The sequence below is a fragment of the Molothrus ater genome, chromosome 15, assembly GCF_012460135.2.
Source record: "Molothrus ater isolate BHLD 08-10-18 breed brown headed cowbird chromosome 15, BPBGC_Mater_1.1, whole genome shotgun sequence".
In the NCBI taxonomy this organism is placed as follows: Eukaryota; Metazoa; Chordata; class Aves; order Passeriformes; family Icteridae; genus Molothrus; species Molothrus ater.
Window position 1 is genome coordinate 16,014,363 of NC_050492.2, and position 18,762 is coordinate 16,033,124.

Below are 18,762 nucleotides of genomic sequence, written 5' to 3' on the forward strand. Positions count from 1 at the left end.
CCAGCACTTTGCACAGATAGCTCAGGTTTTTTTGGGTTTGCTCCCATCTCTGACACTGCATTCCAGAGCAATCACAAGTTGTTCATTTCCCCAGCAAAAAGCCTGTATTTCCCTGCCCAGAGGGGCAGTTACTGACTCCATCAACTCAACTGGCATTTTTCATAAACATTTCTAAAACATGTGAAAACTTCAAATGCCAGCAACTCTTCCAAGGGATTATATTACACAGATACACTCCAAGGCTTCATTTGATGATCTAGTTTGGAAAGTTACCCCTTCTGCATATATGGCAATAATGTTTATATTATTTTTACCACATGATTTCAGCCTTTCATAATAATGGAAACAATGATATAAGAATGAACAACTGACATTTCTGTTTGAGGACACAGCATGCATCTCCTCTGAAAGGCTCTGCAGCAGCTTTACAAATACATTTGCCTCTGGTATTTGCAGATACTTTGAGCTCCAAATTGTTTCAGCTACAAGACAGAAACCACCAAAAAAAGCAGAGAATAAAACACCATCCTGTGGAGGTGGGCATGTTGAACACAAATTCTGTTTACTTACATCTCTGCTATAACACCAGCCACTCCAATATAATGCATATGCATGCACACACTCACATATATATATATTTACATATAAAACAAATCAAAGTATAAATTTCAATGCAGTGTTTCAGAAATAGAGTGATTCAGAAAGCGTGTGGCGTATACAGCATATGCTCCATGGGCAATATGTTGCCCAGCACAAATGGCAAACATGCAGGGAATAGACATTTTCTTCCAGGGCTCTGGAGCCTCCAAAAGGTTGGCAGGCTGGGTGCATGCTGCACATTCTTTGGGAGAGAATTATGGGCTGGGGAACATTCCTGCAGCTTCCCAACTCTTTCAATAATTTGCCACCTGCACAGCCAAGCTGTTCTTTGTGTAAATCTCCAGGATCTCAAAACTCTGGAGCTGACCCTGATGCACACAGAGGCTCAGGGAACATGGCTTTAACTCCTCCAAATGCTGGGGCAAAGATTAAACACAACTTTGGGGCTGCTGGCACCAAAAGGACCAAACCCAATACACATTTTCTCTGTTTCAGCAGCTCATGCTCTCTCCTCACCAGCACAGGGCACAGGACCAGGGCTGTGATCCTGAGCCCAGCTCCAAACAGGCTCCCCAGGAGATGGGCAGAGCCCTGAGGCTGCCAGAGCTCCAGGAGAGGTTGGATATTGCTCTCAGGGTGGGATTGTTGGGGTGTCTGTGCAGGGCCAGGAGTTTCACTGGCTCATCCCTATGGGACCCTTCCAGCTCCGGATATTCCATGTGAATATTCCACCTGAGCTTCTGCCCTGTGCCAATGCCTGACCATCCTTTCCAGGAAGAAATCTTCATCGTGATGATGATGAATCCAACCTTGACTGGATCCCAACAAGAAACAGCACAGGGTTCATGAGATTTTCTGGAATTTTGGCTTTTCCTGCCTCTCAGCAGCTGCCCTGCTCCTGAGCATCTGAGATGGGCAGGATTGTGCCAAGCCTGGTGCCAGGCCAAACTCAGAGGTGGAAATCTGGTCCCCACTGCTGAGGAAGGAACAAACTCCATCTCCACAGAGGATTCACACAGAACACACCCTGCAGCAGGAATTGATTCACACAAACCCAATGAAAATGAGAAGCTGAGGGCTCAAAGGAGAGTGAGCACAGGGAGGACTCCACTGCTGCGTGTTCCACATGGGAATTCTCACCCTGCCAGCTCCACACCCCTTCCAGGACCTTCTGGCTCATGCAGCATCACAATGTGAGTTTTCAGTGATAGCTTTAAGGAGCAGAAATGAGCACCCATGAAAGGAGATTTCATTCACATCACTTTTTGGGAACAACTTGGTTTTGTCAGCCAGTTGCAAGAACCATGAACTCTTTGCAGGCAGCTGTAGCAGAGATGGCTTTTCCCCTATGATATCAGAATTTCCATGGAAAGAGGTGCTGCTTTACAGCTCTTGTGATTGTGGTGACAGGAGGAGGGTGAAGAAGGGGGACTGAGAATAGAGGAAATGTGCAATGCAGTGATGACAAACACTGACAAAGAAAGGACTGGCCTCTGGTTCTGATCATCTGTGACAGAAAGTGTGACTGGAATTCAGGTTTTTCACAAATTGAAATTACAATTAAATACCCACATCTCCCTGATCAGCCACAGGAATGGGGTTCAAGGGGACTGTAACACAGGAAAATAAGAATTAAAATCATTGATTGCCATCTTGATCCAAGCAACTTTCTACACCAATTATTTTTCTATTTATTTCACCTGAAATAATCTTTCTCCCTAAGCTTTACAAGTTTGCTTCCCCTCAGCCTAAGCATTTATCCTACCACGAGAACTGAATCTCCAACACAACAGCAAACAGGCAAAAATTCTCCCTTCCTGAGTCTTCCACTGACCTGAACTGTGGAAACTGCCTGAAGCTCTCCTCGAGGCCACAGATATAAGGAGAGTTCACAGATCTCATAAATTCTGTACTGGGGATGTGATTCAAGGAGAGGTTCACAGTTCTGCTCCCTGGGAGCCAGGCTGCTTTATCTGAGGCACCACAGTTTAATGCTCTCACTGTGTGCTGTGATGTCGGGCAAAAACACACAGATAAAACAGATTAAACGCTCTGTTTTTCTCTTTTCCCCCCTGCTCCAGATCTCAAAACTATTAAACACAGCTTGACCTCTGCCACAGCTTGTAAGAGAACCCTTGAACCCTCATTATCTCATAACTACCTGCTTTGCCCCCTCTGCTCTGCCTTGGAGCATCAATTGTGCCACCGTGGGAGAGAGGTCACTGCATCCACCCACAGGAAAAGGCACAGACCTCGCACGGGGACTTGGAGCAGCGCAGCAGCACCAGCACCGGGGGCAAGGCAGCTCCAGAGTGGCCAGGAGCATCCCAGGGCAGCTCCAGACCAGTCAGGAGATCCCGGGGATGTTCCAGACCAGCCCGGAGCACCCCGGGTACCGGAGGCTGCACTGAGGATTTTCCCCTCCTGCATCACAGTTCGTTCCTGTCATTTGTTAATTGGGAGGGGATCTTTGCTCGGGGCAGCCCCCAGTAAACCCTGGGCTGGATTCTGTGCTGCTGAAGGGTTTTGCCTTTAAGGTCGCTGCCTCTCAGCCCTTCCGCGGGAAGGAGCCAGCCCAGGACAGCAGGAAAATCCCGCTAAATAAATAAATAAATAAATAAATAAATAAATAAATAAATAAATAAATAAATAAATAAATAAATCCGACTCCTCCGTCGCTCCCTGGCTGCTGCGAGGGTCCCAAGAGAAGATCCACCCCTTCTGCCTTCACGGCTAAAATCCATTAATGACGTCCCTGCCAGGGGTGACACGGAGAAGCGGTCGGGATGGGGATGGGGACCGGGTGCCACCTGCCGGGACGGCCGCGCTGCTTCCCCCGCTCCGAGCGGCACCGCGGCCACGGCTCCGCTCCCGTCCCTGCTCCTGTCCCTGTCCCCGAGCAGCGACCGCTCCTGGAACCCCTGACAGCTCCCAGGGAAGGGCTGGGGCTGTGCCAGGCAGGGTTGGGGTGGATTTTGGGAAAGGTTCTTCCCCCAGAGGGTGCTGGCACTGCCCAGGCTCCCCAGGGAATGGGCACAGCCCCGAGGCTGCCAGAGCTCCAGGAGGGTTTGGACAGCACTGCCAGGGATGCCCAGGGTGGGATTTTGGGAGGTCTGTGCAGGGACAGGGGCTGGGATGATCCCTGTGGGTCACTTCCACTCAGGATATTCAGCGATTCCCCTGCCTTGGGAGAAAACAAGGCCATGTACCCTAAAAACTACCCAGAGAGGAGGTGCGGGGTCCTGGCAGATCTGTTTTATAAAACATATTCTGGCTTTATAAAACACATAAAACATATTCTGCTTTATAAAACACGCTCCTAATTCTGGCTCTAAGCAGTCTCTGGAGTGTCCTTGTGCTGGTGTCACACGTGTGACACCAGCACAAGGATCAAAAACCATCGAGTCACACCCACACGTCCCCGTGTGTCCCCAGGGCACTGCCACCGCCCCAGCAGAGCGATGCCAGCGGGGACAGTGTCACACAGGAACCATTCCAGGGACACTCCTGAGTGCCGGGATGAGCCCTGGGGGTTTCACAGCCAGTCCAGAGAGCCAGCACTGAGCAGTGACAGGGACAGATCCTGCTGCAGCAGGAGCTCTGTGTGTCCCCAAAGCACGGCTGTCACAGGAGGTACCAGGGTCTGTACACGCTGCCACTGCCCCTCTTCTCTCCTCAAAGCTTCCCTGGCAGGGTGGGCAGGCCCTGGCACAGCTGTGGTTGCTCTTGGGTCGCTGGCAGTGCCCAAGACCAGGCTGGATGGGCTTGGAGCCACCTGGGACAGTGGAAGGTGTCCCTGTCATGGCAGGGGTGGCATGATCCCCAGGGGTGGATGATCCCCTGAGGTCACTCAGCTGTTCTGGGGTTCTGTGGTTACATTCCTGCACAGCTTGTCCTCCTGAATTGGGATGGGAATATCCCATTGGGATGGGAATATCCTCATTATTGCATACCCCATCACCGGGCAGGGAGCGAGCCCAGCATGTGAGGTTCGTGCCCGGCAGCTCCCGGGAGCAACCCGTGTCAGCACACACAGCCCCTGCTGAGGGCAGCCGGGTCTCAGGATCCCGATAGAAACACAGCACGATCCCACACAAATTGAAGTATATTATTCGCAATTTACATCATCTCCGCGCTCACTACGGCACAGGAGAGCACACGCAAGTTACAATCTCGCTATTATCATGGCAGGGGGATCCCTGAGCATCCAGCTGCAGACCTGGGGCACCCGGGCCATGCTGAGGAACACCCGGGCCCTCTGCCCGGCTGAGCCCGTTCCGGAGGGACACGGGGAGCCCTGTGACCGCCCCGGCCGAGTGATCCCAGCACCGCCATCCCCTCACAGCTGCCGGCGCATGTGGGGAGGGTCCTCACCGTCCGGTGAACTACAACTCCCAATATACACCGCGACAGCAACGCGACCGCCTTTCCGCCACTTCCCTGAGCCGCGCCGCGCTTCACGCTGGGATTTGTAGTTCTAAGAGATTACCCAGCGTATAGCATCACTGTTGGGGAGAACTCGCCTGCCCATGATGCAGCGCGGCGCGGTGACACCATCGGCGCGCGCCGGCGCGGAGGCCGCGGGCCATGTCGGAGAGCGGCGGCGGGGCCGCGGCGGGCGCGGGCGGCGGCGCGGGGGCCGCGGGGCCCGGCCCCACCGACCCCTGCTCGCTGCCGCCCGGGGACCCGCAGCTCATCGCCATCATCGTGGAGCAGCTCAAGAGCCGCGGCCTCTTCGACGGCTTCCGCCGCGACTGCCTGGCCGACGTGGACACCAAGGTACCGGGGCCGGGCAGCGAGCCCAGGCCCTGCCCGCTCCCGCCGCGCTGGGGCCGCTCCCGGGGGATCCCCGCGGCCACCTCCACACCCCGGGCACAGAACGGGAACAGAACAGCCTCAGCCTTTCGTCTCAGCCCAGGCTTTCCTGGGAAAACGCCTTCCCATAGGAACAGTGCTACTCCCAGCCTGTATTTCAAAAATTCCCATGTTCTCAAACGTCTCCATAGTCCCAAACCGAACCTTTAACCTTTGTTTTTTGAGTAGATCACCCCAGACTGTTTGACATTAATTTTTTTCTCAGCCACAATGAACTCCTCATCATTTGTTGCCAGTATTGAATTGGGCTCTCAGTGTCAAGTTGGATTGTTCTCAGTGACTGTCAAAATTCAACGCTTTTTGTTGAATTTTGCTTTTCCAAAACTTTTTATGTTTCCAGCAGGAGCCCTGTCCTGGGATCCTCACCCAGAGCAGACAGATCAAACTCTGAAATATCCCTGTTTCCCTCTTGTCCTTCCCTTGCATCCAGGATGTGCATGGTCCTGAGCATTTATATGGATTTACTAATTAAGTTTCTGTTCAATGGAAGTACATTTCATCTGATAAAACTAAAATAATTATAATTATCTTTATAATTATAATTTTATATTTTTATTCTCTGCTACTGCCACAGAAGCAAATAATTCAAGTGTTTGTTTAGTGGCAGCATTGCTCAGCCACTTTCCTAGGAATTCTGGGGTGGAGGCTTTCCAGACAACAAAAACTCTGCTTAAACAACCTCTGTCTGCACAGTTTGCATTTCACTACAATTTCAGCCCAAATCTACCCAGCTGCTTGAATTATTACAACACTGAGAGTTCTGTGCAATTTCCAGTTGTGTTCTGAGGGAAAACAGGATTATCTTTGTTCAGGGAGTGAAAGGAGGGACACACAGACAGCAGGGCAGTCTGTGTGTGACAATAGCTGCACTGTGCAGGGCTCTGGCAGGGGGTTGTTGGGAGCTATTTGAGCTGTTGAACTGGGTTTATTTTTATTTCTTTTAGCCAGCCTATCAGAACCTGAGGCAGAAAGTTGACAACTTTGTCTCGACCCACCTGGACAAGCAGGAATGGAACCCAGCCATGAACAAGAACCAGCTACGGAACGGGCTGAGGCAGAGTGTGATCCAGTGAGTGAGCAGCAGCCTGCACAACAAGTGGGATTTATAAACCATAAACCACCTCAGGCAAGGCAGAACTGGCAGAATTCAGGTTTTCACAGCACTTCATTATCCTCCCTGAGTTTCATTGTGAGAGTTGGTGCAGGCTGAGCTCTTCCCAAAATGCACATTATTGCTCTGCCTGAAATGGGTGGGTTTGACTGGGGAAATATTTATATTTCCTGTCCAAATTATTGCTGCTGTGCTGAACTGGGTGACCTTGATCTTAACTTTCAGGAAAGAGAAGAGCCCTTAAAGATTCTTTAAAGAAAGAGTCCTGAGGATGCCAAAGGTTTGTGTGCAGACTCCAGCCCCTGTCACAGCAATCTCTGCACCAGTTCCTGTCCAGCTGTTTCAGACTCTCCACTGGGGACCACCAGGATGGGCAGAGGGCTGGAGCAGCTCTGCTGGGAGGAAAGGCTGGGAGAGCTGGCATTGGACAGATGGAGAGGAGAAGCTTTGGGGTGACCTCAGTGTGGCCTCACAGGCCAACAAGATAGGGAGAGAATTTTAAAAGGGCCTCTAGAGAGACAGGACAAGAGGGAATGGCTTCAACTGAGAGAGCAGGGTTGCAGTAGATATTGGGAATAAATCCTCCCTGTGAGGGTGGGCAGGCCCTGGCACAGGTGCCCAGAGCAGCTGGGGCTGCCCCTGGATCCCTTACAGCGCCCCAGGCCAGGCTGGACAGGGCTGGGAGCAGCCTGGAACAGGGGAAGATGTCCCTGCCATGTCATGGGGTGAAATGGGATGAGATTTAAGGTCCCTTCCAGCCCAAACCATTCTGTGACTGACAGTTCACATTGCTTCCCAGAACTGCTGAGATTTAATCAGGGAGAGGAGGATGAGGTACTGCACACAAAATGTTGTGAAGAACAGCCCCGGTCCTGGGCAGTCTGAACAGTCCCTGTCGCTCCTGGAGGGGCAGGGCTGAGCCCTGGGGGTGTCCAGCTGTCTGTCCTGCCCACCCAGGCTCTGTTACCTGCAGGTGGCACAGGGTGCCCTGTCTCTGCCTCCTTCACAGCCTCACCATGCTGAGGCTCCTCTCCCAGTGCCATGAACATCTCCATTTCCTGTCTCTGCTCCCTGCAGACATGACTTAACCCTCCCAGACAGCCAGTGCCCCACCATCCAGGGCCCTGGCACTTCAGCTCCTGCTGCTCAGCCCAGAGCCTCTGCTGTGTGCTCACTGCCTTGTTTTTAGAATTCATACCCTTTTATAATTCATTTCCATCTGTCTGGACTGTGACAAGGAGCAAGTGACAGTCCTGTTCTGAGGGGGCAGGGCTCTTCTCCCTCCACTCAGCCAAAAAAAAGCCTTTGCTCTCACCTGCCCTCCTCCTCAGAATGGCTTATTTCTCTTCTTGGGCCAAAATGTGTTTGTTTGCTTTCATGTTGACCTGGTTTCCACAGGAGCTCTGTTAAAAGTGGCTCTTGGCCAAGGTGTCATTTAAGTACCTGGGAGAGCAGATGTGAGTTGTTAATTCTGTAGGAAGCAGGGAGAGAAATAGGTGAGTGAAACAAGTCCCTGTTAAGGATCTCCTGAGTAGGCTGCAGTTCTCACCATGTTAATGCTAATTGCAGTTGACAGGAGGGCTCTGGAGAGTTTCTGGAGGAGATTGGGGAGTTTTTCAGAGGAGCTGAATGACTTCTTTGTCTTTGTTCAAGGTCAGGAATGCTGGAAGCTGGAGTGGACAGAATTATTTCTCAGGTGGTGGATCCAAAACTAAACCACATCTTCAGGCCTCAGATAGAGAGGGCGATTCATGAATTTTTGGCTGCACAAAAGAAAGAGGAAAATGTGCCAGCTCCTCCTCCAGAGCCTGAGAATAAGGATCCTCCTGCTCCATCTCAGGATGCCTCCTAAAGGTCTGGTATCTCTGCACTTAGTGCTGACATTCCTTGTGCCTCATCTCTGTGTTTGTACAGTGCAAGATAGAGCAGGGCTTGGCAGGGGGGGCACTTTGATCAGCAGCCTGTTGTCATTGTCACACAGCCTCTGCCACTCCAGTGCCTCTAAAAATAGCTGGGGCTAAGACATAAGGGTGATGTAAATCAGCTATCAAGGAACACTGTGCACTCTGCCAGAGCTGGGTTTGGATCAGCCCAAAATGCCTTTTATTCCAAAAAAGAAAAAAAAGCATATCCAGCAGCATGGAAGCGGCTGGATTGACTTCAGAACTGTATCAAATGGAAAAAAAAAATATATATCATGTACTGAAACACAGTGGGACTAGAGTGGTGACAAGTTATTGTGGCTTAGCATTGAAAGTTTTGGGTATCTCTGCTTCAGAACAAACACTGGAGTGTTGAATTGTCACTGACCAAAATAGTCCTGCTGGAGTAAGGGGAACATCTCTGGGAGTGAAAAACTGTTCACTCAAAAACTGATTTAAACAGAAGAACCTGACTCTTCCAGCTGCAAGGACTGAGAGTGCCTTTGTGGCAAACAAGTTCGTTCTGGCTTTTGTGATTAAAATAACTCAGGGGGCCATGACTGCTCCTCTGCCTTAGCAAGGATGGGCACACCTTGTGCTAAGGTTGCAAAGGTTGATTTGGATATTGAGGAACCACTGCCTTGGTGGGAAATTTCAGTCTGCAGCTTTGCTGGGGGACTTAAAGCCATGCTGCATGAAAGGAAGTTAATTGTCAGTTGTTCCATCTGCCAGGGCTTTCTGAGAGCAAAAATGCTCCATACAATCTACAGCTGATTTATTTAGGAGGAATATGAACCTAGAGTGGCTGTTCTAATGCTTGGAATTATCAGAGCAACCAGCACAGGGGTTTAAGTGGCTGTACTTTCACCCTGAGTTATTTGCTTGTGACTTGCAGCTTTAATGCCTTGAATTTTTGCATTTGCCTGGTTCAAGTAGTTTAAAAGTCCATTATAACCCACAGTTAATAATATATCCTAATCTCTCCTAATGCACTGACTTGTGAAGGTGCTTTTACATCCTCTAAAATCTCTTTTTTTTTTTTTTCCCTTACAGGGAGATCCTGCTGCAGTTGCAACATGCCCTGTTAGACTGGCAATGGATTCCTTGTTCCCTTTGGTGCAGGGTTGCTGTCTGCCAAAGATGATTAACCTTTATTAGGCCTGTGGGAAATAGGCACTGAAATGGGGAAATTCAGGTGCACCTGGTGTTCTGCCTGTGGAGGGACAGCCCAAGTGTGGAGAGATTTTTTGCTGTGAACTGCAGCATGTATTCATTAGTCATGCCTTTGGGCAAGGGGGTGGGAAGGGAAAAGAAAGGGGAATTGTCTGCAGTCTGGAGGGAGGGGGGAAGAGGTGCTACAAGGAGCACAAAGAAAGGAAGGAGGGTTTGGAGGTGGGGTGTTTTTTGGGGACCAAGTAGAGCTGTCAGATTTGCTTTGCTAGAAGCCTTGTGTGCCTCTGCTGGGTTACAGGGAGCAGCAGGTGCCAGGACAGGTGGAACTCACTGCACTGCCTGCTTTGGGAAAGGAATGTCCTGTTCAAAACTGGAGCTGAAGCCTCAGGATCCATTATCCAGATCAATTGGACACAGGAACACGTTTACAGTTGGCTGTGCCTGTAGCTGATGGCACTCCTGTTTCCCAGGGAACTCTGGGGAGCAAAAGGCACTCCAGAGTAGGGGATCAGGTGGAAATTTGTCTTTTTCTGCTTGGAAGACTTTTCTTTCTCAGGTGCCTGGTGGAAACTGTCCTATGCTTTCAGCTTGAATGCATGCAGTGTCCTCTGGATGACAGTCAAATGGAGAATGTGATAACCTGTTCTGCCAGCAAATGTCCACACCTTTTTGCAATAAAACACCTCAAAAAGCATCTCTGAGGCTTGGCTTCTGCAGCAGTTTTTTAAAGGAGAAACTATTTAAAGAAATCCAGGAGTCCTGATGGCTGGAACCCTAAGGAAAGTGTGACCTTACACATTTTACGGGTTAATCCAGGTTTAATAATCTGGGCTTGTTAAATAAAATTATTTTAGTATCCTTTCCACAAAAGATGTCTCAAAAAAATGTAAAATATTGTGAGGATTGTGTGAGTAAAGGGTTCTCTCCTGGATGTTGGTTTGGGGGTTAAACATTGCTCCAAATGTGTAATAAATGTTTTCCCTTAGGGCCTTAAGGGCAGCTCTTGACAGAAAAGAACCTTTTACCTCCTAGTAGGGTTCTCAATCACTTCTTTGGAACTGAAACATTTACTCAGAGGAAAAAAATTGTTCAAGAGTTTAGAAAGAGCAGTGAAAAGGATTCTGACTGTGCTTAGGCACATTCTGGATGACAGCAGGAGCAGTCAGAGAGCAGGGACAGGAACTCAGGGGTTTTTTGTAGCAAGTCAAGCTGGATTTACTGCAGTGAGGGGGTAACCTGAACATTTCCTACCTGACAGCTGCTTTAAGAGATGAGTGAAGGAGAATAGACTCAGCCAGGGTCGTTTTTAAAAGGCTTTTCCATTGTTCTCCCTGTGTTAACCCAGAGCTCTGCCACTGCTGTGCCTTTGGTGGGGCCCAGCCTGTGCACAGCCCCTGTGGCTGTGGAACCTTCAGATGACAACAGAAGCACCTAAAGAGTTGGGGCAGCCACTTTGGGATCACAGACTTTAATATTGGGGTTCTCAAGTCCTTGCTTTGCATCAGAGCCTTGGAAGCAGCCCTGCCACAATAGGACAGTGACAAAGGCCACCAAGTCCTTATGATGAAGGACTTGTGCAGTGCCCTTTGATGAAATCCTGCCAGTCACACAGCCAGAATCAGGATTCCAGCCTTCAAACCTCAGTGATGAAAGAGAAATCTCCACAGCAGAACAAAAGAACAAAGCTGTAACCAGTGCAGAAGTGGAATTGTCCCTGCAGGAGGATGTTGGACTAAAGCTGGGGAATGAGCCAGGTTTTGCTGTGCTGGGTGTGTTAAACACAGCCTGAGGAGTTTGGGGAGGAAGGATTCAAGGAATTTGATTCAAGGAATTGGAAGCTGACGTTGAACTGAGATGTTTGCACAAGAATCCCAGCAGAACATTCCTTATTTTCCCCCTCTCTCTGTGCCCTTCTTCCATCAAACCCTGCAGCCATACAGCAGCTCTGACCTCTTTGTGTCCCAAATGCTGTCCTGTTAGAAAACCTGAACAGCAGAATTCCATTGCCCTTCCCCCATTATTCCATGTAATACAAATCAAACACACACAAAGCAATCCATTTTTACAAACATATTTCAGCCCAAGATAAACTTAATTCCAAGTACTGAACAGGAGTTAAATTATTAACATACTTTTTAAGTAAAACTGATTCTTCCTTTAAATTCATAAGCATTTTCTGATTTTTTTTAACTTCTTCTGCGAATCTTACATAAAATAAAGGGATGATTCCTGTGGCACTTGCTGTATAACTGTTCTGCCATAACTCCAGAGATGCTTTTCAGTGAAACCTGGAGCAGGTTAGCAACAGAGCCAGGCAGAACCCACAGCTGCTGATCACCTTATCAAGGTCACAGTTCCACCTGAGTGGATTCTGGGTTCCTCAAACAAAGACAGTTTTTGAGTGGGTCACAGACTCAAGCAGACTCGGCCAGAAGGAGCAGAACCAAACTGCCATCACCTGTGTCACCTTTAAGGTCCCTTCCAGCCCAAGCCATTCTAAAATTCCATAATTATATATTTGCCCAGCTCTGGGTTCAGTTTAACTCTTTCACAGATATCTTGTGGTTTATACTGCAGTGCAGAACATATTTTAGCAGTTTCCCTGAAGAGAGCTGGGTTTGGCTGGGAGCACTGGGGTCTCTCACATCCCCAGGGCAGGAATTCCTGCTCCTTCCCTCCCTCCCCAAGCGCAGCTGTTCAGAATTCGGCCGTAAGAGGGAGATCAGCTCTCGCTTCATTTCTCAATTCCTCCCTGCAAATCCCGAGCAGAGCCGGGGTTCTCCTGCTGCCTCCTGAGTGAATCAGCCCAGCAAGGTGTGGACACAGCTTCCCCAAAGGGTTTCCATGAGCTCTGGCTGTGCCTGGCCAGTGCAAATCACACAGCAAATACTGACATTTCTCAACAGGTTTAGCAATAGGAACAAATACCAGGATTAGGGGAGAGAAGGGAACAGCCCCAGTGATCAGGGACAAAATCCCAGCTTTAGGATGTGAAGCTGTAAATCCTGGCCTACCCAAATCTGTAATTCACAGGTGTGAACAAGGCTGAGGCCCCAGCTGGTTGTGCCATGAGATTGTATCAGAACCATTGGTGCAGTTCTTGCATTTTTGTGATTCAGGTGCCGAGCCCACAACAGAGCAGAGCTGTGGGCTCAGCCTCAAGAACATGACTGGGCAGTGACCAGCCCAGTCTAGACACCATCCTAGCCCTGCACAGAGAAATGTGCTACCTCAGCCATCAGCCTGGGAGCTGGCTCCTGCAATCCCCTGCAGCACTGGGACAAACCAAAATGCAAAATGCAACAAGTCCAGCCCACCTGAACAGGCGGAAGGACCTCATGTGTCACCAATTCCATCTCCCTGACTCACAGAATTCGCTGCCTTTTGTACTGTGTCTTTAAAACCCCTGCTCATTCAAGAAAAAAAAGAGGAAAAAAATCTCCAAAGCACTTCAGGTGTTGGCCCTACAAAGAATTCACATGAGAACAGATGGCTGCAGTTTGCTGCATTGGGGCCTTTGGGAATTCCAAGCAACCTTATACATTAAATATACCCATTCTGGAAGGGATTTCTGACAGAAATAGAAAACCATTGCCATGAGTTTCACGTTTCAACTCTGCAAAAGGGAGATGAAACAATCACAGTTCTGAGAACACTCACAAAATTTACATTTTCTACAAGGGGGCAGCACAAGCGCAGCAATAAAAGAAAACCTGGTGGGAACTCTTCCCCCAGAGCCTTCCCTGTGGACACCAGGACATCAAACACACCCCTCTCTGCCAGCATTCACCTCCACCAGCTCCTCCTGCCAACACTTAGCCCTTCCTCCAGGTAGTTCTGCCCAACTTCTGCCATCCCAGTAAAACCAGGACTGCTCTGACCAAGAAAAGAGCCTCAGGTATCACCAACACCAGCTCTGGGCTGCTCTGCACCAGCCTGAGCTCCACATCTTCACCCCTGGCTTCTCCAACCATGCTATGCACACAACACCTTGCAAAAAGCACATCACTAACACAAATCTTCTCAAGAAACCCAACATAAAGGGCAGTTGAGCCTTACCTTGCTCTGGAGAGCTCTGTGCTCCTCTCTCCTGGGCTCTGGCACACTCTGTGCCCACCCTGGGCTCAGCCCAGCTGCAGGGGCTCAGGGGAGCAGTTAATCTCATCTCATCTCACCCAAGAAACACCTGAGCCATTGCCTTCCCTCCCAACCCCAATCACCTCCCAGGGGGAAAAAAAGCTGCTTCACCTGCAAAAAGGGATGACTGATTATCTCTGACCCTGCCAGAACCTCTGCTTCCTACAGGAGAGCCTGGACACAGCCAGGATCTCAAAACCCACCTGAACACAGCCACAATTGTCACTGTTAGGTCAGATGTGACATATATATGTGATTAGGGTCTAAGAAGAGGAAAGTTTTTTATTCTGCATGTTCTCTAGCTTATGTACTTTTAACTAATTGTGACCTTAAGTCATTAATTACATTACAATAACTTATTAAATTCATTGGTGCAAAGCAATTAGTGTCAATATAATTGGCAAAAGTTTTACAGAAATTTAATAAGGCACGTATACACATCTACTTATGCATGTAGTCTAGTTTACAAATATTTTCATGTATCTTTTCTAATTTGTTTCTATGCTGATGGCCTTGTCTTCTTCCTTACTATAAATACACTGAAAAACCAATTGTTATTTCTTCTATTAACTCAGCTTTGCTTACAAGCCAACTGTCAAACCCCTCCATACAGAATCTTGTGCAAAAACCCACCTGGACACAGCCAGGATCTCGTTCAAAAACTCACCTGAACACAGCCAGGATCTTGTGCAAAAACTCACCTGAACACAGCCAGAATCTTGTGCACAACCCCACCTGGACAGAGCCAGGATCTTGTGCACAACCCCACCTGGACAGAGCCAGGATCTCGTGTAAAAACCCACCTGGACACAGCCAGGATCTCGTTCAAAACCCCACCTGGACACAGCCAGGATCTCTCGTGCAATAACCCATCTTTCCCAAAACGCTTTGGAAAAGTGGATTTTGGCAGCTGCCAGCCCCACAGGTGACACCTGTCAGTTCCCCCAGGCTGACACTGCTCCCAGAACATCCCACCCTCTCCCTCCAGGGATGTCACGGGCACTCGAGGGCTGGGGGTGTCCAGCAGCCACCCCCAGTGGGTCCTTTTGGGGACAAATCCCCTTTTTCACCCAGCTGCGGTAGCGGGAGGGCAGCGGGGCGGGTACCGGGATGCGGCTCCATCCCCTGCCGACTGACAGGAGCCCTGCCAGCCCCCGAGGCTGCCGGGGAGCCCCAGGGGTCTGCAGGGCAGGGCAGGGGTTGCTGTGACAACAGCACAGCCCATCCCGAGCCCCCCTTGTCCCCCAGCCTTGCCGCCACTGCCGACGTGCGGGGCTGCAGGGACAGCGAGACAGGAGGGAAGGAGTTGAGTCAGAAAAGGCAACCCCAGGCAGGATTTGAGATATGAGACTTCTGCGTTTTGGGGGGTTTTCGAGACAGGAAATCAGAGTTTTCAGATCAAGCCCAAATTCCGTCCCCAAGCGATGCGATTTTGTTGTTTGGTGTCGCTCTCGCTGTGGGGCTGAAACGGGGCTGGTGACCCCAAAACACAGCTCACCCACAGGCTGCAGGGCTCTTGGGGTGAGATGTAAAATGTTTATCTGGTTATGAGACTCACTGGGTCTCAAAAGAAGTTTTCTGTGCTTTAGGAAAACAGACTCCTTCGCACAAGGGAAAAGAGTGAAGTTTGGTGGGTAAACTTCACCATGGTCCCTGTCAATTAAGGCATTTGTTACAGTTTTTGCATCAAGGCAAGGTTTGCTCTCAGGATTTCATGGCTGTGCACATCCTTCCCAAAGAGGGAGCAGCCTGAAGTGAGTTACAGTGGGAATTTGGGCAGGACAACCAAGGGAGCAGATGAAGGAAGTTCTGCCACGTGTGCAGGAACCATCTTGATGGCAGGGGACCCTTAGGGACAGGGGCTGGCAGGTCTGCACCACCACACAGCCCTGGAAGCCTGCATGGAAAAGTATAAAGAGGCAATTGATTTTTTGGACAATGCTGCCGACAGGAGAAATTGAGGGAAGCAGCTGTTTGGGTGGGGTTTAGATTAAATATTAGATTCCTTTGCACTTTGTCCATCCCCACTGAACAGACACCTGAGAGAAGTGCCCTCTATCCCAAAGGCAGGGAAATATTCCAAGCTCATAATAAAGAAATGTGGTCCTGGAGGATTTCCTGAGCAGGATTATTCCAAGTCTAAGGAGAAATCTAGTTTCTGCTTTGATTTTCAGTCATCTCACCATGAGAAGCATTTGTGGGATGATTTGCTGCCCTGACCACTGCTCCTGCCAGATCAGATCAAGAGGTTCCATCTGTCCTTCTCAAGCTCAGCTCCTTTTGCCATTGCCTAAAAGAAAAACCTCTCCCAGCAGAAGAGTTTTACTCTGGAGGCTTCAGGATCTCTGAGAAGCAGTAGGAGAGATGACAGAGCTGCCTTTGAATCGAGCTGTGATGAATAATTTGTAATTTTGGTAGATGTAATATGTATGACATCCCTTACCTCTGTGAGAGCTTTTGACTTCTCTGCAGAGAGTGGAATCAAAGGGAAAGTGAAGAAACTGAGCTGAAGGCAGAGCTCAGACACCAGCCTGCAGGACACAGAGGCACTGGGAGTTACTGGGAGGTGATCCATGCAGAATATTCCAGCCAAAGCAGCAGTTCAGAATTCTGCAGGCATCAACCAAGGGCAGTTGCAATGTGAGAGCCCATCCAAGAGAAATAAAGGCATGGAAATAATGTTCTTGGGGACTGGAAAAAGGCTCCAAAAGAAACGAGTTTATGAGATACTGGCTCATAATAGGAATTAAATTGACCTCACTGAAAAGCAGCTGATGCACAGCAAAGAATTGGTCGAAATCTTTACGGTTATAATCAGAAATTTTAAAAAACTGGAGAGCCTTTAGAGTGTTTCAGCAGAGGGCAGAGAGTCTGACTGGGTACAGATACTCTAAACTGAAAGGTTCTTCAGAAAAAGGTTTGATGAGTATGAGGAGGAAGAGACAGAAAATGAGATTTAAACTGCAAATGCAGCAGCAGCACTGCTGGTCCAGGGTGAATTCTTGGGGTGTCCTGTTCTTGTGGGTCCCTTCTAACTCAGGATATTCCACTGTGATTCCCTCTGCTCACATCCAGCACTTCCCACTCTGCAGAAAGGCACCAATTAACTCTGCTCACACTGTATCATCCTGAAGATCTGGATTTTACTCACACAAAAAAACAGAGGGCAAGTCTAAGTGGCAGTAAAGTTCCAGAAGGTCTTAGAAGTTCTGGGAATTCTGAGCCTTTTCTTAAAAATTCTGGGAATTCTGAGCCTTTTATTAGGTGAACCAGCAAATCTGCAGGAAAAAATTGCTTTGGGATTTGATGTTCAATTTTACTTTTCCACATTTCTTGGAGCTCTGAAGGGCTCAGCCTGCACTGCAGGCAGGGGATGCATTTGTGGAACATTCCCTGCCTCTTCTGCAGGATCTGGGAGTCCTCCCCATCAGCCACGCGCTCTCGTTCCCAGCACAAGATGGAAATGAGCACAAAAGAAGAACAAAAATCCAACTAATGGGACTTTCAACAACCAGAAATAAAATGATAACAGGGATTCTGACAGCTCAGTGCTTGGTAACACCTTCACCTCTCCCAGATGTCAGAGGATAAGCTATTTTTACCAAAAAGAGACGTAGAAATGGGAGCTTATTTGGACACCTGCAGCAGAAATTGATTTAAAGTGATTTCAGCTTTGAAAATGGGGTTTGGAGGCAACTCACTGGGCTTTGTTTTTTCTAGAAAGGGGGCCAGACCACCTGAGATTCTTGGCACAGGATCAGTCTCTCCACTCTAATGCCTGTCAGTCATATTTAAATATGTGCAATATTTAACTTTTCCACTCTCTGGACCTAGATATTATTTAGCTTTAATTTTAGGCTTTCCTAGTGGATGAAAGTGGTGCTTCCTCCTTTTGGGCATGTCAAGGCTCTCTTTTTTTTTTTTTTTTCCTTGTTCCTTTTAGAACAAAGAAAACCACAACATAAAACATAATTCCCCTGTCCCACTCCCACACCAGCCAAGTTCCATCTCCCACCAGCACTGGGTTTATCCATCCCTCAGCTCCATCATTCCCACTCCAGGCCCTCTGCTCTCCCCGTGCTGAGCTCACCAAGCCCATCCAGGCAGGAGCTCCATGTGCCAGGAGCACTTGATCCATTGAAATATTAAATTTCATGCTGCAGCCTCCAGTTATGTGACCCAGAATGTCTGACCTGATGTCAGAGGGGCCTGGGGCTCTGCAGATATTTCCCCAGGGCACCTTGCCCTCTTTCCACCAAAGGAATCCGATCCAGCCACAGGAAGGAGCAGGAATTTTCAGCTGTCCCATCCCCTGGGAAACAAACAGCCTGTGCCACATGACTCTGATGTAAGGTGCTTCTCACCCACTCCCTTTCTCCTGTTTGCCTCTCTAGGTACTAATCCTGCACTCATTTCTACAAATAACTAGATAAGGAAGATGTTTTTTCCATTTTCCAGCTTTTCCAGCCAACACCCCACAGCGGCTCCACACTTGCAAGGTGCTGAGCAGCTCTGTCACCCACAGAAATCCAGGCAGGAAGCATTTTGCAGAATTTCACCACCGTTGTGGGATTTGCCTCAGCCTTCATGGAAATCCTGCCCCTCTGGGATCAGAGTATCACCTGAGCATCCATCCCACAAAGGTGGAAGAGGGAGATAATTCCTGACACCAAAACTCACAGGAGCTGGGAGCTGATCCCTCCTCCCCTGTCTGGTATCCTTGTGGAAAATTTAGCCATTTTCTAAATGGCTACAAAAGGTGAAGTCCAGAGCTTCACCAGCACCAGGAGAGGCAGGAAAATGCCTTTCAAGTTTATTTTCTTGCCATCACCTGTTTTCAAGCAAGGGGTGATTTTTAAAGACCAAAGAGTCTTGAAAATGAAGTATCTGGGTATAGAATTATCGCTGCTATTATTTAAAGAGCAGCACAATAAAATTATTTTT

The 18,762-nt window shown here is 48.9% G+C and overlaps 1 protein-coding gene across 1 annotated transcript; it reads left to right on the forward strand.

Moving 5' to 3' along the window:
* Positions 1–5,187: 5,187 nt before the first annotated feature.
* BOD1 (biorientation of chromosomes in cell division 1) lies at positions 5,188–10,375 on the forward strand. The gene is made up of 4 exons (XM_036392034.2): positions 5,188–5,379; positions 6,420–6,544; positions 8,240–8,440; positions 9,562–10,375. Exons 1-3 carry the CDS (start codon positions 5,188–5,190, stop codon positions 8,436–8,438), a joined length of 516 nt encoding a protein of 171 aa, XP_036247927.1. The 3' UTR covers positions 8,439–8,440; positions 9,562–10,375.
* The last annotated feature ends 8,387 nt before the right edge of the window (positions 10,376–18,762 follow it).